Source organism: Salvelinus fontinalis, chromosome 41 (assembly GCF_029448725.1).
Source record: "Salvelinus fontinalis isolate EN_2023a chromosome 41, ASM2944872v1, whole genome shotgun sequence".
Lineage (NCBI taxonomy): Eukaryota > Metazoa > Chordata > Actinopteri > Salmoniformes > Salmonidae > Salvelinus > Salvelinus fontinalis.
Genome location: NC_074705.1, coordinates 4764769 through 4788073, shown reverse-complemented (window position 1 = coordinate 4788073; position 23305 = coordinate 4764769). Strand labels below are relative to the sequence as shown.

At 48.2% G+C, this 23305-nt stretch overlaps 1 protein-coding gene across 3 annotated transcripts in view; it reads right to left on the bottom strand.

The window, feature by feature from the left end:
- The window catches only part of sema5bb (sema domain, seven thrombospondin repeats (type 1 and type 1-like), transmembrane domain (TM) and short cytoplasmic domain, (semaphorin) 5Bb), a 99524-nt gene that overhangs the window by 14629 nt on the left and 61590 nt on the right, over positions 1-23305 (bottom strand). For all 3 annotated transcript variants that reach the window (XM_055908101.1, XM_055908102.1, XM_055908103.1), the window contains 8 exons: positions 19686-19821; positions 18727-18934; positions 18315-18522; positions 9495-9612; positions 8270-8454; positions 4985-5128; positions 4015-4162; positions 3470-3695 (listed from right to left, as the gene is read on the bottom strand). In XM_055908101.1, the coding sequence (XP_055764076.1) occupies positions 3470-3695; positions 4015-4162; positions 4985-5128; positions 8270-8454; positions 9495-9612; positions 18315-18522; positions 18727-18934; positions 19686-19821 (1373 nt within the window). The remainder of the gene's footprint in view (positions 1-3469; positions 3696-4014; positions 4163-4984; positions 5129-8269; positions 8455-9494; positions 9613-18314; positions 18523-18726; positions 18935-19685; positions 19822-23305) is intronic.

The window sequence follows — 23305 nt, the reverse complement described above, 5'->3', positions numbered from 1 at the left end:
GTGCAGTTAGAATCTGGGCCAAACATTCAACCGTGGGGTAAAATCTGGGTTAATCGGTTCCAGATGAACTCTTTGAAAAGGTAAAAAAAAAAGCAACACGTCACCTAAATTATGGAAATGACTTCAATAATGAATTGAATTTTATTTTCTGTCTGTGTGATTTGAAACCAGGGCAGCAGTAATATTTCATACGGTTCATGTTACTGTGAGGCCAGATGTCTCCTCTTGAGTCTAGACAGCGCCCCTGTGACACAGTGTTTAGACCCAGTGACAGCCTGTGACATTGTGTTTAGACCCAGTGACAGCCTGTGACATGGTGTTTAGGCCTGGTGACAGCCTGTGACATGATGTTTAGACCCGGTGACAGCCTGTGACAGCCTGTGACATTGTGTTTAGACCCGGTGACAGCCTGTGACATGGTGTTTAGGCCTGGTGACAGCCTGTGACATGGTGTTTAGGCCCGGTGACAGCCTGTGACATGGTGTTTAGGCCCGGTGACAGCCTGTGACATGGTGTTAGACCCAGTGACAGCCTGTGACATGGTGTTAGACCCAGTGACAGCCTGTGACATTGTGTTTAGGCCCGGTGACAGCCTGTGACATGGTGTTTAGACCCAGTGACAGCCTGTGACATTGTGTTTAGGCCCGGTGACAGCCTGTGACATGGTGTTTAGACCCGGTGACAGCCTGTGACATTGTGTTTAGACCCAGTGACAGCCTGTGACATGGTGTTTAGGCCCGGTGACAGCCTGTGACATGGTGTTTAGACCCAGTGACAGCCTGTGACATTGTGTTTAGGCACGGTGACAGCCTGTGACATGGTGTTTAGACCCAGTGACAGCCTGTGACATGGTGTTTAGACCCAGTGACAGCCTGTGACATGGTGTTTAGACCCAGTGACAGCCTGTGACATGGTGTTTAGACCCGGTGACAGCCTGTGACATTGTGTTTAGACCCAGTGACAGCCTGTGACATGGTGTTTAGGCCCGGTGACAGCCTGTGACATGGTGTTTAGACCCAGTGACAGCCTGTGACATGGTGTTTAGACCCAGTGACAGCCTGCGACATGGTGTTTAGACCCAGTGACAGCCTGTGACATTGTGTTTAGGCCCGGTGACAGCCTGTGACATGGTGTTTAGACCCAGTGACAGCCTGTGACATTGTGTTTAGGCACGGTGACAGCCTGTGACATGGTGTTTAGGCACGGTGACAGCCTGTGACATGGTGTTTAGGCCCGGTGACAGCCTGTGACATGGTGTTTAGGCCTGGTGACAGCCTGTGACATGGTGTTTAGGCACGGTGACAGCCTGTGACATGGTGTTTAGGCCCGGTGACAGCCTGTGACATGGTGTTTAGGCCCGGTGACAGCCTGTGACATGGTGTTTAGGCCCGGTGACAGCCTGTGACATGGTGTTTAGGCCTGGTGACAGCCTGTGACATGGTGTTTAGACCCGGTGACAGCCTGTGACATGGTGTTTAGACCCGGTGACAGCCTGTGACATGGTGTTTAGGCACGGTGACAGCCTGTGACATTGTGTTTAGACCCGGTGACAGCCTGTGACATGATGTTTAGACCCGGTGACAGCCTGTGACATTGTGTTTAGGCCTGGTGACAGCCTGTGACATGGTGTTAGACCCGGTGACAGCCTGTGACATGGTGTTTAGGCCTGGTGACAGCCTGTGACATGGTGTTTAGACCCGGTGACAGCCTGTGACATGGTGTTTAGACCCGGTGACAGCCTGTGACATGGTGTTAGACCCGGTGACAGCCTGTGACATGGTGTTTAGACCCGGTGACAGCCTGTGACATGGTGTTTAGACCCGGTGACAGCCTGTGACATGGTGTTAGACCCAGTGACAGCCTGTGACATGGTGTTTAGGCACGGTGACAGCCTGTGACATGGTGTTTAGGCCCGGTGACAGCCTGTGACATGGTGTTTAGACCCGGTGACAGCCTGTGACATTGTGTTTAGGCACGGTGACAGCCTGTGACATTGTGTTTAGGCCCGGTGATAGCCTGTGACATGGTGTTTAGACCCGGTGACAGCCTGTGACATTGTGTTTAGGCCCGGTGACAGCCTGTGACATTGTGTTTAGGCCCGGTGACAGCCTGTGACATGGTGTTTAGACCCGGTGACAGCCTGTGACATGGTGTTAGACCCAGTGACAGCCTGTGACATTGTGTTTAGGCACGGTGACAGCCTGTGACATTGTGTTTAGGCCCGGTGACAGCCTGTGACAGCCTGTGACATTGTGTTTAGACCCGGTGACAGCCTGTGACATGGTGTTTAGGCCCGGTGACAGCCTGTGACATGGTGTTTAGGCCTGGTGACAGCCTGTGACATGGTGTTTAGGCCCGGTGACAGCCTGTGACATTGTGTTTAGGCACGGTGACAGCCTGTGACATGGTGTTTAGACCCAGTGACAGCCTGTGACATTGTGTTTAGGCACGGTGACAGCCTGTGACATGGTGTTTAGACCCAGTGACAGCCTGTGACATGGTGTTTAGACCCGGTGACAGCCTGTGACATTGTGTTTAGGCACGGTGACAGCCTGTGACATGGTGTTTAGACCCGGTGACAGCCTGTGACATTGTGTTTAGACCCGGTGACAGCCTGTGACATTGTGTTTAGGCACGGTGACAGCCTGTGACATGGTGTTTAGACCCAGTGACAGCCTGTGACATGGTGTTTAGACCCAGTGACAGCCTGTGACATGGTGTTTAGGCCCGGTGACAGCCTGTGACATGGTGTTTAGGCCTGGTGACAGCCTGTGACATGGTGTTTAGGCCCGGTGACAGCCTGTGACATGGTGTTTAGACCCAGTGACAGCCTGTGACATGGTGTTTAGACCCAGTGACAGCCTGTGACATGGTGTTTAGACCCAGTGACAGCCTGTGACATGGTGTTTAGACCCAGTGACAGCCTGTGACATTGTGTTTAGGCACGGTGACAGCCTGTGACATGGTGTTTAGACCCAGTGACCACACGGTTGCTCTGTTCTCTGCAAATTGTCGCAAACACATCCTCTCTATCTGCCTTGCTTCACATGGAGCCTGTCTTAAATATGCATGCACACACACACACACACACACACACACCCGTTTAGTTACTGTCAGCAGGAGAGGCGTTCTGCCTGCCTGTCTGACCTTTAAATCAATGAGAGGCTGTGGACTGTGACACCTACCCCACCCCAGGGAGCCTGTCACTGGGTACGACCGCTCAGATCGTCCCGCCCCAGTGAGCACAGCATGGGTAATCCCAGCTGGCCGGTTAAAAACCACAGCCCACTGCATAACATTAGAGGCTTAGCATGCTTTCCTGTCTGTCTGTCTGTCTGTCTGTCTGTCTGTCTGTCTGTCTGTCTGTCTATCTACTTGGTTCTTTAGAAGGGGAGTGGAAAGGTGTATGGAGAAAGTGTGTGAGTGTATGTCCAGTATATATGTATGAGTGGGACGGCCTCAGACTTACCTTCAGTCTCACAGGTGGCGGTGCCGTCGTTGGGGCAGACGCGGGTCTCCACCTTCTTCTTGCCCAGCTGCAGCTGATGAGGGTCTGGAAGGAGGGCCCTGCAGGTGTAGCGGGTCCTCTGCTCCTGGCGGGCCCCGTCCTGGGTCACATTCACCGGCATCCAGGGGGTCCAGGGGGTGTTGCGACGGACCTCCGGACACGCCTCCAGGTTACAGGTCTTGTACTCCTAAGGGAGTGTGTTTTAGGGAAGAAGAGAGAGGAGAGAGGAGAGAAGGATGTAGGGAAAGGAGAGAGGATATGTCAGTTTCAACCTGACTGTTCATCCTCTGGCTATGATAAATGAATAATGAAAGATGCCATTCACTAGATCAAATAAGGGTGTTATCTGTGAGAAAGTAGTAGTAAAGGATGCCGTTGGGGTGCAGTGTGTGTGTGTGTGTGTGTGTGTGTGTGTGTGTGTGTGTGTGTGTGTGTGTGTGTGTGTGTGTGTGTCTGAGTGTGTCTGAGTGTGTGTGTGTGTGTGTGTGTGTGTGTGTGTGCCGTACCAGAGCACATCCTGGGCAGGTGTTCCCCTTCTCACAGCTCCTGACCCGGGAGTGGACCCCTCCTCCACACTCTGCACTGCACTGAGACCAGGAGCCCCAAGACGACCAGAACACAGGCAGGGGACATGGGCTCTTCTCATTGCACAGCCTACACACACACACACACACACACACACGCACACGCACACGCACACACGGTAAACCTGCAGTCCTACTCTTTCTGCCTGGTGGTCTCTGTAAGAGAAGGTGAACCACTGCTTTACAATATGTGCACCATTTCAGGACTTTGCAACGCTGAACCAGGGTCTCCTGCAACGCCACAATACTTTGTTAACCTGCTGAGCTAAAGCTGAGGGCATTAGCTTGGGCAGCTAACGTAAGTCTTCAGTAAGGTTACTCATGACACAAATCTCGTCTGTCACTAAGCATATGATGCAAGATGGGAGAACAGCTGACTGAATGTACACCTGACTGAACCTGACTGAATGTACACCTGACTGAATGTACACCTGACTGAATGTAAACCTGACTGAATGTACACCTGACAATGTACACCTGACAATGTACACCTGACTGAATGTACACCTGACAATGTACACCTGACTGAATGTACACCTGACAATGTACACCTGACTGAATCTGAACCTGACTGAATGTACACCTGACTGAATGTACACCTGACTGAATGTACACCTGACTGAATGTACACCTGACTGAATGTACACCTGACTGTATGTACACCTGACTGTATGTACACCTGACTGTATGTACACCTGACTGTATGTGAACCTGACTGTATGTGAACCTGACTGAATGTAAACCTGACTGTATGTGAACCTGACTGTATGTGAACCTGACTGTATGTGAACCTGACTGAATGTAAACCTGACTGTATGTGAACCTGACTGTATGTGAACCTGACTGAATGTAAACCTGACTGTATGTACTGCATTGAGTCCCTCTGTCTCACCTCTCGTCTCGGCCTTGTCCCACACAGACACGGCCCCCATGCCGGGGTGAGGGGTTGTTGCAGGAGCGCTGGCGCACCTCGTACCCGATGCCACAGCTGGTGCTGCACTGACCCCAGGAGGACCAGGGGGTCCAGCCTCCGTTCCTAGAGGAGACAGAGAGACAGACAGAGAGAGACAGACAGAGACAGACAGAGAGAGAGAAACTCAGAACAACTGGGAAGACACACAGAGTCACCTAAAACTCTAACCGCCTAGTCTATTGTAAACTCTAACCGCCTAGTATATTGTAAACTCTAACCGCCTAGTATATTGTAAACTCTAACCGCCTAGTATATTGTAAACTCTAACCGCCTAGTCTATTGTAAACTCTAACAGCCTAGTATATTGTAAACTCTAACCGCCTAGTATATTGTAAACTCTAACCGCCTAGTCTATTGTAAACTCTAACCGCCTAGTATATTGTAAAATCTAACCGCCTAGTCTATTGTAAACTCTAACCGCCTAGTCTATTGTAAACTCTAACCGCCTAGTCTATTGTAAACTCTAACCGCCTAGTCTATTGTAAACTCTAACAGCCTAGTCTACTGTAAACTCTAACCACCTAGTCTACTGTAAACTCTAACCGCCTAGTCTACTGTAAACTCTCTGAAAGCAGAAGAATAGAAGAACAGAACAAACATTGCTGAGTCTACATGTGCTTGTCTGGGAAGCTGACTGGGCTGAGGCATAAAAAAAATCCACCTAATTTGTTTAAGTGCTTCAGGCTGATGGAGCTTCCCTTCTAATTAAATTGGTGCTTCCTGTAAAAGACAATTTAATTTCAGCACCTCTGTCTCTCTCCTGCATAGTAACAGTAAAGTAAGCAACAAGAAGCCACCAGTGAAGACCGTAATCTCTCTAATAACACACACACAAACACACATGTTTGTTTTACTATTGATTCCCATTCAAAATCCTATTATCCCTAACCCCAAACCCTAACTCTCAACCCTAATCCTAACCCAAACCCTTAACCTAACCCTAACTCTCAACCCTAATCCTAACCCAAACTCTTAACCTAACCCTATCTCTCAACCCTTATCCTAACCTAACCCTAACTCTCAACCCTAATCCTAGCCCCTAACCTAACCCTATCTCTCAACCCTAATCCTAACCCTTAACCTAACCCTATCGCTCAACCCTAATCCTAATCCAAACCCTTAACCTAACCCTAACCCTATCTCTCAACCCTAATCCTAACCCAAACCCTTAACCTAACCCTAACTCTAAACCTTAATCCTAACCCAAACCCTTAACCTAACCCCAACTCTCAACCCTAATCCTAACCCAAACCCTTAACCTAACCCTAACCCTATCTCTCAACCCTAATCCTAACCCAAACTCTCAACCTAACCCTATCTCTCAACCCTTATCCTAACCTAACCCTAACTCTCAACCCTAATCCTAGCCCCTAACCTAACCCTATCTCTCAACCCTAATCCTAACCCTTAACCTAACCCTATCGCTCAACCCTAATCCTAATCCAAACCCTTAACCTAACCCTAACCCTATCTCTCAACCCTAATCCTAACCCAAACCCTTAACCTAACCCTAACTCTAAACCTTAATCCTAACCCAAACCCTTAACCTAACCCCAACTCTCAACCCTAATCCTAACCCAAACCCTTAACCTAACCCTAACCCTATCTCTCAACCCTAATCCTAACCCAAACTCTCAACCTAACCCTATCTCTCAACCCTTATCCTAACCTAACCCTATCTCTCAACCCTTATCCTAACCCTAACTCTCAACCCTAATCCTAGCCCCTAACCTAACCCTATCTCTCAACCCTAATCCTAACCCTTAACCTAACCCTATCGCTCAACCCTAATCCTAACCCAAACCCTTAACCTAACTCTCAACCCTAATCCTAACCCAAACCCTTAACCTAACCCTAACTCTCAACCCTAATCCTAACCCAAACTCTTAACCTAACCCTATCTCTCAACCCTTATCCTAACCCCTAACCTAACCCTAACTCTCAACCCTAATCCTAACCCCTAACCTAACCCTATCTCTCAACCCTAATCCTAACCCTTAACCTAACCCTCAATCCTAATCCTAACCCAAAGCCTAAAATAGCCTTTTTCCTTGTGGGGACTGGCAAAATGTCCCCACTTGTCTGAATGTTCCTTGTTTTACTATCCTTGTGAGAATTTTTGGTCCCCACCCACACACCCACACACCCACACACACACCCACACACCCACACACACACACACACCCACACACCCACACACCCACACACACACCCACACACCCACACCCACACCCACACCCACACCCACACCCACACCCACACCCACACCCACACCCACACCCACACCCACACACACACACACACACACACACACACACACACACACCTCTGCTGTACTGAGAGGTGACAGTCAGTTGGTTTTCAACTCACTCTCTAGATAAATCCAATCTCTTTTGCCTAATGAGGGAAACCTCTATTAATAGAGGGCAAGGGAGTCCTTGAGTTTCCTCTGAGAACATACCAACACTGTCTGGTAGTTGGACTCTGCTGCTGGTCGGATGCTACAACTTGAGTTTCCTCTGAGAACATGTCAACACTGTCTGGTAGTTGGACTCTGCTGCTGGTCTGATGTTACAACCTGAGTTTCCTCTGAGAACATGTCAACACTGTCTGGTAGTTGGACTCTGCTGCTGGTCTGATGCTACAACCTGAGTTTCCTCTGAGAACATGCCAACACTGTCTGGTAGTTGGACTCTGCTGCTGGTCTGATGCTACAACCTGAGTTTCCTCTGAGAACATGTAAACACTGTCTGGTAGTTGGAAGTCTATTCTAAACTCTCTGAAAGCAGAAGAATAGAAGAATAGAAGAATAGAACTCATCAATAATAAAACAAACATTGCTGAGTCTACGTGTGCTTGTCTGCTGCTGGTCTGAAGTCTCATGCTACTACTACTACTAGCATGATCCATTTAAGGTCAACATGTACAATACCTTCTCATCAATTATACTGACAGTTTGTTAACATGCTGGAAACATAGATTGAAAGCGGACTCGAACGCACGGCAGCCCAACTGGAACAAAAAACGGGAATCAGATGCTCAAATGAGGGACTTGATAATCCCCAAAAGCTCCAGGAAACAAGCTCTGACTCTGCTGACGATCATGACTATTCCACTTTGGGGAAGTCAGTAACTGTTATGATGTTTGGTACTGAATGATGAATAGTAGACTGTAGCTTCCCCTGTCTTCTTTCTCTACAGTACCTGGAACAGTTGGCCACCTGGATGGTGGGGCCCTTGCAGTTGAAGCCTCCACACTGAGGGACTGGACTGTTACAAGAGCGTGAGCGACACGCGCAACTGGTGCTGGCGCCCTCCCTGTCGTCGTGGTTACAGGGTTGCCATGGCGCCCAGGGGCTGAAGCCGCCGTCCTGGGTCAGGTTCCTTACCTGTGAGCGGGCAGGAGTTCAGCATCACAAGGGACCAATCAGAGATGGGGTCAGAATGGTGGCTAATGGGGAAAAGTGGTAGGAGAGAGGGGAATGTGGTAAAAGAGATGGGAAGGTGATAGGAGAAAGGGGAAGGTTGTAGGAGAGAGGGGAAAAGTGGTAGGAGAAAGGGGAATGTGGTAAAAGAGAGGGGAATGTGGTAGGAGAAAGGGGAAGGTGATAGGAGAAAGGGGAAGGTTGTATGAGAGATGGGAAGGTGGTAGGAGAAAGGGGAAGGTTGTATGAGAGATGGGTAGGAGAAAGGGGAAGGTTGTAGGAGAGATGGGAAGGTGGTAGGAGAGAATGGAAGATGGTAGGAGAGAGGGGAAGGTGAAGGAGAGAGGGGAAGGTTGTAGGAGAGATGGGAAGGTTGTAGGAGAGATGGGAAGGTTGTAGAAGAGAGGGGAAGGTTGTAGAAGAGAGGGGAAGGTTGTAGGAGAGAGGGGAAGGTTGTAGGAGAGAGGGGAAGGTTGTAGGAGAGAGGGGAAGGTTGTAGGAGAGAGTGGAAGGTTGTAGGAGATGGGGAAGGTGGTAGGAGATGGGGAAGGTGGTAGGAGAGAGGGGAAGGTGGTAGGAGAGAGGGGAAGGTGGTAGGAGAGAGGGGAAGGTGGTAGAAGAGAGGGGAAGGTGGTAGAAGAGAGGGGAAGGTGGTAGGAGAGCGGGGAAGGTGTGTGGGGAAAGTTTGTTCAAAGCTTAAAAGTTAGATTCAGGCTTTTGGTGTTATGGTTAGGTTTAGGTTTAAGGGTTAGGTATACGATTAGGGTTAGGGTTTTGGGGTTAGGGTTAGTAGTAGGGTTAGGTGTGTGTGTGATACATATGAGGTGTGTGTGTGTGTGTGTGTGTGTGTGTGTGTGTGTGTGTGTGTGTGTGTGTGTGTGTGTGTGTGTGTGTGTGTGTGTGTGTGTGTGTGTGTCTGTCACATATGAGGTGTGTGTGTGTGTCTGTTACATATGAGGTGTGCTTGTTACATATGATATGAGGTGTGTGTGTGTGACCCTTACCGGGCACTCAGTGATATTCTGGCTCCACTGGCTCATGTTGGAGCTGTCCTCGATGGTGGTGCAGCGCTTCTGCTTACGGTCCCAGCCACAGTAGGGGTCTCGGGCGTCCAGGCAGTGCCTGTAGGACCCCAGGGCACAAAGACAGCAGTCAGTGGAGAGGGACAGCACTGGAAAAACACCTCAACTCACTCAACAACATGTTAGCGTAAAGCTAGGAAAACAGCTCTCCCCCAATAGAACCCATACAGTATCAGACTGGTGCTAGTTGAGGTGTTGACACATCAAGGAGGTCAGACTCTGACATATGCTCCACTGTAAGGCACCGTGCCACGCAACACGCTTCACTGCAGCTAAGTGTTTGTACGCGCCAGAAAAAACACAAGCTAATTTCAGTCATTTTTTCCAGGATTGTTAATGAAAAGAAGTTGTCAGAGACTCCAGGAAGGGAACCCCCTAGTTTAGGAATGCAGTTTGACAACGTGTTTGTGAAACGGCACAGGTCAGGGCAGCCCATATAAATAGATACAGGACTCTAGTGTTTACCAACTTATAGGAGTAGTAGAAGAAGAATGTGGACTACTTCAAAATGGAGATGGCCTCAATGGTGCTGCCCGTGCTCTCACAGACGCCATAATGGGACAGATACAATGATGCGATGTCTATCAAAGTCAATGGGCAACCTCTCTACCATAACTCTGTCTGACAGGCACAGATGAGGACAGCTTCTCTACCGTAGGACCCTGTGTGACAGGCACAGGTGAGGACAGCCTTTTTATCGTAGGACCCTGTCTGACAGGCACAGGTGAGGACAGCCTTTTTATCGTAGGACCCTGTCTGACAGGCACAGGTGAGGACAGCCTCTCTACCGTAGGACCCTGTGTGACAGGCACAGGTCAGGGCAGCCTCTTTACCGTAGGACCCTATGGGCCCTCGTCAAAAGTAGTGCACTATATAGGGAATAGGGTGCCATTTGGGACTAAGCCTTCTACAATCTGATGAATGGAATATAAATGCACTAACACCAGTCTACCTAGGACTTATTGGTATTCTGGATAGGGAGCGCGACCAACAAAACACTCCCCTGCAACAAACAGTTGACAGATCAGTTCCTGATAATCAGCAGTAATATCAGTTTAGCAGGCAGCGGGGGAGATACTATCTAACAACCACTGTGTTGATCACCCTGCTGACGGGCTGGCGGCCTCAGACTGCACCAAATAATGGTTGTCTGAGAGGGATGGGAAGGGGACAGGGGTATGGTCATAGGGTGTGTGTGTTACACAAATTATTATGTGTGTGTGTGTGTGTTACACAAATTATTGTGTGTGTGTGTGTGTGTGTGTGTGTGTGTGTGTGTGTGTGTGTGTGTGTGTGTGTGTGTATACTGTATGAGAGAGAGATTTGATGGGGTTGGGAGTATAAACGTTTCTCTGTGAGACCCAAGTCAGGACGGGCATGGGTTAGTTTGGGATTCCAGGCCAGTGAAGGCTCTTTTCTCCAGGTTCAGAGAGCCTCTCTCTACAGCAACAATACATTGCTAAGCAATCTAATCTAAGCAAGCTAAGCAAACTGTCCCTCAAACCCCGCCTCATCTCCCACTGAGCGAGCCCACTCTGGAAACAGTTTATCACACGACAGCCCCCAGTCTACCAGACAAGGTCTCACTGTGACCCCACTCTGGAAACAGTTTATCACACGACAGCCCCCAGTCTACCAGACAAGGTCTCACTGGGACCCCACTCTGGAAACAGTTTATCACACGACAGCCCCCAGTCCACCAGACAAGGTCTCACTGTGACCCCACTCTGGAAACAGTTTATCACACGACAGTCCCCAGTCTACCAGACACGGTCTCACTCTGGGGGTACGCAAGAGAGGGATGGAGAGAAGGAAGGCGAGAGGAGAGGAAGGAGAAAGAGATGATGTGACAGGAGAGGGGGATAGTATAAAGAAAGCCACTCCCAAGATGCACCAGTAATCAATATCACCATATATCGCCAGTAATCAATATGTACATCTGTCAATCACCAGCAATCAACATCTCCATCTATCAATCACCAGTAATCAATATCTCCATCTATCAATCACCAGTAATCAATATCTCCATCTATCAATCACCAGTAATCAATATCTCCATCTATCAATCACCAGTAATCAACATCTCCATCTATCAATCACCAGTAATCAATATCTCCATCTATCAATCACTAGTAATCAATATCTCCATCTATCAATCACCAGTAATCAATATCTCCATCTATCAATCACCAGTAATCAATATCTCCATCTATCAATCACCAGTAATCAATATCTCCATCTATCAATCACCAGTAATCAACATCTCCATCTATCAATCACCAGTAATCAACATCTCCATCTATCAATCACCAGTAATCAATATCTCCATCTATCAATCACCAGTAATCAATATCTCCATCTATCAATCACCAGTAATCAATATCTCCATCTATCAATCACCAGTAATCAATATCTCCATGTATCAATCACCAGTAATCAATATCTCAGTATTTCCCTACATAAAGCCATCCAATGGACTGTCTGCCTGCCTTACATAATGGAGCGGAAGAGATAGTGTGTCAACATTGTGGAAGCATTTCACGGTAAAGTCTACTAAGCCGTCTACAATCTGATGAATGGAATATAAATGTACTAACACCAGTCTACCTTGGACTTATTGGTATTCTGGATAGGGAGCGCGACCAACAAAACACTCGCCTGCAACAAACAGTTGACAGATCAGTTCCTGATAATCAGCAGTAATATCAGTTTAGCAGGCAGCGGGGGAGATACTATCTAACAACCACTGTGTTGATCACCCTGCTGACGGGCTGGCGGCCTCAGACTGCACCAAATAATGATTGTCTGAGAGGGATGGGAAGGGGACAGGGGTATGGTCATAGGGTGTGTGTGTTACACAAATTAGTATGTGCTAGGGTGTGTGTGTGTGTGTGTGTGTGTGTGTGTGTGTGTGTGTGCTCTTGTGTTTGTGTTATATATCCTGGGAGGAAAATCCCAATAAAGCCCCTACATTATTGTAGAAAACTTCCCACCCAACCCCAGCCTCTACACCTCTACCCCTCAACCCCAGCCTCTAAACCTCTACCCCAGCCTCTACTCCTCTTCCCCCCCCAACCCCAGCCTCTACTCCTCTTTCCCCCAACCCCAGCCTCTACTCCCCCCCCCAACCCCAGCCTCTACTCCCCCCCCCCAACCCCGGCCTCTACTCCTCAACCCCAGCCTCTACTCCTCTTCCCCTCAACCCCAGTCTCTACTCCTCTCCCCCCCAACCCCAGCCTCTACTCCTCTTCCCCTCAACCCCAGCCTCTACTCCTCTTCCCCCCAACCCCAGCCTCTACTCCTCTTCCCCTCAACCCCAGCCTCTACTCCTCTTCCCCTCAACCCCAGCCTCTACTCCTCTTCCCCTCAACCCCAGCCTCTACTCCTCTTCCCCTCAACCCCAGCCTCTACTCCTCTTCCCCTCAACCCCAGCCTCTACTCCTCTTCCCCCCAATCCCAGCCTCTACTCCTCTTCCCCTCAACCCCAGCCTCTACTCCTCTTCCCCTCAACCCCAGCCTCTACTCCTCTTCCCCTCAACCCCAGCCTCTACTCCTCTTCCCCTCAACCCCAGCCTCTACTCCTCTTCCCCCCAACCCCAGCCTCTACTCCTCTTCCCCTCAACCCCAGCCTCTACTCCTCTTCCCCTCAACCCCAGCCTCTACTCCTCTTCCCCTCAACCCCAGCCTCTACTCCTCTTCCCCTCAACCCCAGCCTCTACTCCTCTTCCCCCCAATCCCAGCCTCTACTCCTCTTCCCCTCAACCCCAGCCTCTACTCCTCTTCCCCTCAACCCCAGCCTCTACTCCTCTTCCCCTCAACCCCAGCCTCTACTCCTCTTCCCCTCAACCCCAGCCTCTACTCCTCTTCCCCTCAACCCCAGCCTCTACTCCTCTTCCCCTCAACCCCAGCCTCTACTCCTCTTCCCCTCAACCCCAGCCTCTACTCCTCTTCCCCTCAACCCCAGCCTCTACTCCTCTTCCTCCCAACCCCGGCCTCTACTCCTCTTTCCCTCAACCCCAGCCTCTACTCCTCTTCCCCTCAACCCCAGCCTCTACTCCTCTTCCCCTCAACCCCAGCCTCTACTCCTCTTCCCCCCAGTTAACCACTTCCTCATTCTACTCTCCTCCCAATTAATCACTTCCTCATTCTACTCTCCTCACAGTTAACCACTTCCTCATTCTACTCTCACCCAGTTAACCAACCACTTTTTTTTTTATTAAGAGGCTAACACACTAGCTAAACCCACTTGGCCAATAACTACCATAGATTATAGGATTATAGCTACTACACTAAGCAAGCTGCTAGTAAGAGAGGGCTCTCATCCATTATGCATGTAATACAATGTTTCCCTGTGTGGCTGCAAGTCAAGCCGCTAATATCGTCGTTTGCCAAGTGTATTACTGTGATTATTTATCCTTAGGGGGAGGGAAGGAAACATTTTCTCTCAGAACAATTAAACAAACAACCCACAGCTCGAAACGCTGGTCTGTAGAGCCTAAATGTCTCCACACGCAGCTCGTAACTATGGTCTGTAGAGCCGAAATGTCGCCACACGCGGTCCTTAACCCTGGTCTGTAGAGACAACATGTCTCCACACGCATTCGGTAACCCTGGTCTGTAGAGCCAAAATGTCTCCACACGCAGATGCCATTCAGAGCACAGAGTATAATGAGAGAAAACGTAACCTGGGGGCACACTGAGGTTTATGGGGTTGCGAGTGGCTAGGCTAGGTAGTTCCTGACATGGGGTTGGAAGGGAGTGGCTAGGCTAGGTAGTTCCTGACATGGGGTTGGAAGGGAGTGGCTAGGCTAGGTAGTTCCTGACATGGGGTTGGAAGGGAGTGGCTAGGCTAGGTAGTTCCTGACATGGGGTTGGAAGGTGAGTGGCTAGGCTAGGTAGTTCCTGACATGGGGTTGGAAGGGAGTGGCTAGGCTAGGTGGTTCCTGACATGGGGTTGGAAGGGAGTGGCTAGGCTAGGTAGTTCCTGACATGGGGTTGGAAGGGAGTGACTAGGCTAGGTAGTTCCTGACATGGGGTAGGAAGGGAGTGGCTAGGCTAGGTAGTTCCTGACATGGGGTTGGAAGGGAGTGGCTAGGCTAGGTAGTTCCTGACATGGGGTTGGAAGGGAGTGGCTAGGCTAGGTGATTCCTGACATGGGGTTGGAAGGGAGTGGCTAGGCTAGGTGATTCCTGACATGGGGTTGGAAGGTGAGTGGCTAGGCTAGGTAGTTCCTGACATGGGATTGGAAGGGAGTGGCTAGGCTAGGTGGTTCCTAACATGGGGTTGGAAGGGAGTGGCTAGGCTAGGTGATTCCTGACATGGGGTTGGAAGGGAGTGGCTAGGCTAGGTGATTCCTGACATGGGGTTGGAAGGTGAGTGGCTAGGCTAGGTAGTTCCTGACATGGGATTGGAAGGGAGTGGCTAGGCTAGGTGATTCCTGACATGGGGTTGGAAGGGAGTGGCTAGGCTAGGTGATTCCTGACATGGGGTTGGAAGGTGAGTGGCTAGGCTAGGTAGTTCCTGACATGGGATTGGAAGGTAGTGGCTAGGCTAGGTAGTTCCTGACATTGGGTTGGAAGGGAGTGGCTAGGCTAGGTGGTTTCTGACATGGTGTTGGAAGGGAGTGGCTAGGCTAGGTGATTCCTGACATGGGATTGGAAGGGAGTGGCTAGGCTAGGTAGCTCCTGACATGGGGTTGGAAGGGAGTGGCTAGGCTAGGTGATTCCTGACATGGGATTGGAAGGGAGTGGCTAGGCTAGGTAGCTCCTGACATGGGGTTGGAAGGGAGTGGCTAGGCTAGGTGGTTCCTGACATGGGGTTGGAAGGGAGTGGCTAGGCTAGGTAGTTCCTGACATGGGGTTGGAAGGGAGGGGCTAGGCTAGGTGATTCCTGACATGGGGTTGGAAGGGAGTGGCTAGGCTAGGTGGTTCCTGACATGGGGTTGGAAGGGAGTGGCTAGGCTAGGTAGTTCCTGACATGGGATTGGAAGGGAGTGGCTAGGCTAGGTAGCTCCTGACATGGGGTTGGAAGGGAGTGGCTAGGCTAGGTGGTTCCTGACATGGGGTTGGAAGGGAGTGGCTAGGCTAGGTAGTTCCTGACATGGGGTTGGAAGGGAGTGGCTAGGCTAGGTGATTCCTGACATGGGGTTGGAAGGGAGTGGATAGGGGGATGATTAGGTGGCCATTAGGAGGGCCAGATTGGATATTTTAGCCAGGACAACCCTACTATTATGATAAGTGCCATGGGATCTTTAATGACTACAGAGAATCAGGACATCCGTTTAACGTCCCATCCGAAAAACGTCACCCTACACATGGCAATGTCCCCAAACACTGCCCTGGGGCACTGGGATCTTAGCTTCAGAGACATGCCCGGGGTGGGATACAGGGTGGTATGCTGATGGTTATTACACAGTTAATACACAGGATGATATGTAATATATGTGGTAAAAGCTAGGGGTAGGACACATGCAATCACCATTACAACTACGTAATCTATTGTAGTAATGTCTATTCTAATCTATTGTAGTAACATCCATCCATGTCCAGTCAGTTAGGGAGGTGGTCAGTTCACTATCTTTCCCACATCAATAAACCCTCTCTCTCCCTCTCTCTTTTTCCCTGACTGTATTTATTTCCTGTTCCCCTCCTCCTCCCTCCTCCCTCCTCCCCTCTGACAGGTGAGCGTGATGGATCGCACAGAAAACCTCTGCTGGCACTGCAACACCATCCAAGGCTGCCATTGTACTGGCTCCAGTCTGCAGCCGGAACCAGAGGAAATTAGTTTTTTCCCCACTAGCACCGGGAGAGGCAGAGGGCAGTGTTCACAAGGAGCTAGCAGGGATTCATCCAACGGGAAGGTCAAATGTAATTACAGGAAGCCTCAGCTGGATTGGTTACTTACAGATGTGGCCAAATGTTGACACATTGCACTTTACAAAAGGAGTGCAACTGAGTAGAATGAGCCGTTTGTTCTTTTCAAAACTCATTTAATTGCTATTTTTACCCTGCAGGCACCTGCAACTTACCACAGGTGAGATAAATTACACAGTAAATGAGAACCATTGCCTCCAACCAAGTTAATTAGAATTTTGAATAATTTAGTCTAGGCCAATCATTTTCCCCCCATTTCAGTTAGAATCCCCCCCCAAAAAAACATATTTGAGAAGAAAAGGTGAGTCATGCAAGGGTGCCAATATATCATGCACTGGTGCCAATATATCTGACTGCATCTGTACAGTATAAACAGGGGGTAATGACATGGCAGATAAAGTATGGTATTATTCATGAGTGAATGACTGGCAAATGCTGTTCGGCTTATACTGAATGAATAAAAGCGTCCGCTAAATGGCATATATTATAAATGAATGTACATATATAATAAGTATATGTTAATATGTATTAAACCACATATATCAGTACTCATAACACTGTGTATGTATGGTGAGGTGTCGTTAGAGGTGGACAGGATGTGGAACCTATGGAAGCTACAGGAGTGTAAGAAACCTTATATATCAGTAGTCATTATAGTGATAACACCACCATTCTTCATACTGTACAGTAAGGTGTGATATCATTATAGTGATAACACCACCATTCTTCATACTGTACAGTAAGGTGTGATATCATTATAGTGATAACACCACCATTCTTCATACTGTACAGTAAGGTGTGATATCATTATAGTCATAACACCACCATTCTTCATACTGTACAGTAAGGTGTGATATCATTATAGTGATAACACCACCATTCTTCATACTGTACAGTAAGGTGTGATATCATTATAGTGATAACACCACCATTCTTCATAATGTACAGTAAGGTGTGATATCATTATAGTGATAACACCACCATTCTTCATACTGTACAGTAAGGTGTGATATCATTATAGTGATAACACCACCATTCTTCATACTGTACAGTAAGGTGAGACATCATTGGGTGTCTGGGGTCCTATGGAAGCTACGGAGGGCTGTGGGGTGTAGGAGACCTCATATATCAGTAGTCATAACAATAATGACGCCACCATTCCTGCACTTGACTACTTCCTGTCTGGATCAGTCAGACCCTGCTAGGCTGGGGGACAGAAAATGTGGCTTCTTTCCAATTAACTGTCACTAAGATGATTAGCTTCAGGTAGAATATCGATACAATATTATTGTTACCTTCTGGACTTTGCCCTCACCAGTTGATACATCCACTTTCCAGAACAAGAAGTGTACATACAGGAAGTAGTTTATAAACAAAGACACTTGGTAAACATTGCAAAGGCAGGTTTGATTGAAGTGCAGCCGTATAAGTGGTGGGGTATTGAAGAGGGAGTGTACAGGAAGTAGTTTATATATATTTATATAGTTTATATGGGGTATTGAAGAGGGAGTGTACAGGAAGTAGTTTATATATATTTATATAGTTTATATGGGGTATTGAAGAGGGAGTGTACAGGAAGTAGTTTATATATATTGATATAGTTTATATGGGGTATTGAAGAGGGAGTGTACAGGAAGTAGTTTATATATATTTATATATTTTATATGGGGTATTGAAGAGGGAGTGTACAGGAAGTAGTTTATATATATTTATATAGTTTATATGGGGTATTGAAGAGGGAGTGTACAGGAAGTAGTTTATATATATTTATACAGTTTATATGGGGTATTGAAGAGGGAGTGTACAGGAAGTAGTTTATATATATTTATATAGTTTATATGGGGTATTGAAGAGGGAGTGGTCTTCTTACCGTTCAGTTTTGTAGCTGGAGCATCTCTCCAGTGGGATCTTCAGCACCCTGTCGCTAAGCCCCACAAACAACGACCTATCGCTGTGGAGGATTTCAAGGCTCTTGATTGGCTCGCTTTCACCCTCGGGGAGGAGCCTCATCTCTTCCAGGTAACACCCCCGCATGCTCTTATTGGTCGTGGAGAGGGCCTTCAGGATGGTGCCGTATTCTTATTGGACAAACAGACAAAATGAGACATCAAGCTTCTCTCCCTCTCCCTCTCCCTCTCTCTCCCTCTCTCTCCCTCTCTCTCCCTCTCTCTCCCTCTCTCTCCCTCTCTCTCCCTCTCTCTCCCTCTCTCTCCCTCTCTCTCCCTCTCTCTCTCCCTCTCCCTCTCCCTCTCCCTCTCCCTCTCTCCTTCCTTCTGACTCACCAGTGCCGATGTACATGACATGGTAGAGGGTGTCTCGGCCCTGCACGATGTCCACCACCAGCTTCGAGAAGCGGATGTTGTCCTGGTACAGGAGGGGGTCGGTGGAGACGGGCTGCACCACGTCAGACATGAGGAAGAGACGCTGGGCGTCCTGCAGGCTGCGCTCCGTCTGGTTCTCCCCTGGACCACGCTCCTCCAGGGTATCACACTGAGGGGGCAGACAGGGGGAAGGACAACTTTTTGATTTGTTTTTTAACATAAAAGTCCCTTTACTAAATTATACGGATTTGTTTTGCAATAAACCCGAGATCACAAGGTGGACCCTAGGAGCTTGATGAAAGGCTCATTTGAGTCATCGACTAGTGGAATCAGGTGTGATGAAAGGCTCATTTGAGTCATAGGCTAGTGGAATCAGGTGTGATGAAAGGCTCATTTGAGTCATCGACTAGTGGAATCATGTGTGATGAAAGGCTCATTTGAGTCATTGGCTAGTGGAATCAGGTGTGATGAAAGGCTCATTTGAGTCATTGACTAGTGGAATCAGGTGTGATGAAAGGCTCCTTTGAGTCATCGACTAGTGGAATCAGGTGTGATGAAAGGCTCATTTGAGTCATCGACTAGTGGAATCAGGTGTGATGAAAGGCTCCTTTGAGTCATTGACTAGTGGAATCAGGTGTGATGAAAGGCTCATTTGAGTCATCGACTAGTGGAATCAGGTGTGATGAAAGGCTCCTTTGAGTCATTGACTAGTGGAATCAGGTGTGATGAAAGGCTCCTTTGAGTCATCGACTAGTGGAATCAGGTGTGATGAAAGGCTCATTTGAGTCATCGACTTGTGGAATCAGGTGTGCTAGTTCAGACATACGTGAAACACCTTGGTCCCTGCGTAAAGGGCTGGGAAACAGTGAAATAAGGAATCTAGTAGAACACCAGACAGTAGACTTTGCATCGTCCCCTACCTGGAAGTTGGGGATGGGGTTGGGGGTGGAGAGCCAGCTTGTACGAGGGTTCTCCTGGTAACGGAACGGTCCGTTGAAAGCCTGGGTGATGGCGCTGAGGTTGAAAGCACACACAGCCGACGCAGAGATGCTGTTGCTGTTAGGAAGAGAGGGACATGAAGACGTCAGGAAACCGTGACTCAGAGGCCATGGCAGTGAACCAATCCATACTGTTTTTAACGGTGATCGTTGTGCCCTTTCCTTTTCAATGATGATTAAATGTTTTGGTTGCACCTCGACTCACGTTGGTTGAGCGCCGTCCACTGTTTTCAATCCAATCCATCAAATGTATCTATAAAGCCCTTTGTACGTACATCAGCAGGAAAAATACAGCAGCCTATTTGATACAGGAAACCACTGTTCATAAAGAACTGAATTGATGTGTAAGACCTACTTATACTCTTAGTTCAAAAGAGAGCTTAATGACGTCTACAATATACAGAGACATTTATCTATCAATTATAATAGTTAACATCACTATGAATATAAGGTATAATATGGCACATAATTGGATAATAATTGGATAATGACAGGATAATGACAGGATAATGATTTTTGATGATCTCCCAGTGCTGGCACAGCTTTGGTTGTCTTTCTTTCCTATAGACCTGTGCTCCCAGCTCCCTTAAACAATCCTCACAGTCATTCAAACCTCTCAGCGGCAAAACAGACAAAGTATTCACTGGTAAAAGGAGTGAAAGGGTAAGTAGAAAAGGACTACAAAAAGGAACTGCAACCGAAAGACAAGGCAGAACTCATAGTAATAGAATCTACAGAACATTCAAGTCAATGATGGCATAATGGGTGGACTGGCAGCCATTGCGAGTGCACCCGTGTAACAGTCAAATTGCCAGGGTTAGAGGTTCCAAGCCCTTTCTATAGATTCTATTTCTATGGTAAAACCCTCCGAATGGGATAAGATCCAGGCGCAGATCAAGACACACCACGTCTTCATCACTCAGGTCTTTCAGAGTTGTTCCTGTTATCCCTGGAGGATACCTGAGATCACTATCGTTTCAATGCCTTGCAGCCTGTCTTTTGTCTGTGCGACGGGGTAAGATGTCTTTCTCAATACCTCAGAGTTTACAAGCCTTTTAGCTCTGCCCTGGGTGAGTCCAAAATGGACCTCAGACAGAAGAGTGATTGTGCCAGTAATATGGGCCCAAACGGATGCTACCGCTCTCTCTCTCAATAAGACCATTAGTACAGGTATGAAAGGAACCACTGGGGTGCTGTACTGTAGCTGACTGTACTGTATCAGGCTGTACTGTATCAGGCTGTACTGTAGCTGACTGTACTGTAGCTGACTGTACTGTAGCTGACTGTACTGTAGCTGACTGTACTGTGGCAGGCTGTACTGTATCTGACTGTACTGTGGCTGACTGTACTGTAGCTGACTGTACTGTAGCTGACTGTACTGTAGCTGACTGTACTGTAGCTGGCTGTACTGTAGCTGGCTGTACTGTAGCTGACTGTACTGTAGCTGACTGTACTGTAGCTGACTGTACTGTAGCTGACTGTATCAGGCTGTACTGTAGCTGACTGTACTGTAGCAGACTGTACTGTAGCAGACTGTTCTGTAGCAGACTGTTCTGTAGCAGACTGTACTGTAGCAGACTGTACTGTAGCAGACTGTACTGTAGCAGACTGTTCTGTAGCAGACTGTTCTGTAGCAGACTGTTCTGTAGCAGACTGTTCTGTAGCAGACTGTTCTGTAGCAGACTGTTCTGTAGCAGACTGTACTGTAGCAGACTGTACTGTAGCAGACTGTACTGTAGCAGACTGTACTGTAGCAGACTGTTCTGTAGCAGACTGTTCTGTAGCAGACTGTTCTGTAGCAGACTGTTCTGTAGCAGACTGTTCTGTAGCAGACTGTTCTGTAGCTGGCTGTACTGTATCAGACTGTACTGTATCAGACTGTACTGTATCAGACTGTACTGTAGCAGACTGTACTGTAGCAGACTGTACTGTAGCAGACTGTACTGTAGCTGGCTGTACTGTATCTGACTGTACTGTATCTGACTGTACTGTATCTGACTGTACTGTATCTGACTGTACTGTAGCTGACTGTACTGTAGCTGACTGTACTGTAGCTGACTGTACTGTAGCTGACTGTACTGTAGCTGACTGTTCTGTAGCAGACTGTACTGTATCAGGCTGTACTGTAGCTGACTATACTGTAGCTGACTGTACTGTAGCTGGCTGTAGCTGACTGTATTGTGGCTGACTGTACTGTAGCTGACTGTACTGTAGCTCGCTGTAGCTGACTGTACTGTGGCTGACTGTACTGCAGTGTGTAGGTTTACATCATGTTAATAACAGGGTCTAGGAGGAGAGGTAGATGGGTTAGAAGCCTACCACACTAATATAGTGTGTTATAACTACTGCTACTGGGTCTATCAGAGAGGGGTTCTGAACAGACAATGATAAACAGACAATGATGGGACTATAGACTGGCAGAGAGGGGTTCTGAACAGACCAATGATAAGACACATGGGACTATAGACTGGCAGAGAGGGGTTCTGAACAGACCAATGATAAGACACATGGGACTATAGACTGGCAGAGAGGGGTTCTGAACAGACAATGATAAGGCACATGGGACTATAGACTGGCAGAGAGGGGTTCTGAACAGACAATGATAAGGCACATGGGACTATAGACTGGCAGAGAGGGGTCCTGAACAGACCAATGATAAGACACATGGGACTATAGACTGGCAGAGAGGGGTCCTGAACAGACCAATGATAAGACACATGGGACTATAGACTGGCAGAGAGGGGTCCTGAACAGACCAATGATAAGACACATGGGACTATAGACTGGCGGAGAGGGGTTCTGGACAGACCAATGATAAGACACATGGGACTATAGACTGGCAGAGAGGGGTTCTGGACAGACCAATGATAAGGCACATGGGACTATAGACTGGCAGAGAGGGGTTCTGAACAGACCAATGATAAGACACATGGGACTATAGACTGGCAGAGAGGGGTTCTGGACAGGATATGATGCTTTGGGCTATGCACAGAGTAGGACCGACAGACTGACTGACAGACAGACAGCAACCCAAAACCCGATAGGATTAACTAGCACAAATGGTTGACCACAATTGATTTCCACAACCCTTTGAGTTTGAAAAGTATTTAAGTGTTTCACAGTCACACAGAAATGTTCTTAACTGGTTATCCTCTAACACCATTCTTCCTTGCGGACTAAAGCGTCTCTCCCAGACAAGGTTCTGCTCTGTCGCTAAGCCAAGGGCACCAACACAGACAGAGACAGGAGAAGAAAAGACTCTAGAAGTGATTTTCACTTCCCTCCTCTCAGCATTTGTCCGAACAGCTTGAAATGACAAGAGAGGATTGCCTCGCTGGGTTGTAGTGCCTTTGTAATATGCTTCTTAGCATCTGTAAAACCTTCCGCCTCAGCAGGATGCTGTTAGGGCTATGTGTAAATAAATGGACTAAAACAAAGTGGGACTGGATAGATGGAGAATAAAGGTGTGTGTAAGTGAGCTTGTGCGTCTGTTGTGTGTGTGTGTGTGTGTGTGTGTGTGTGTGTGTGTGTGTGTGTGTGTG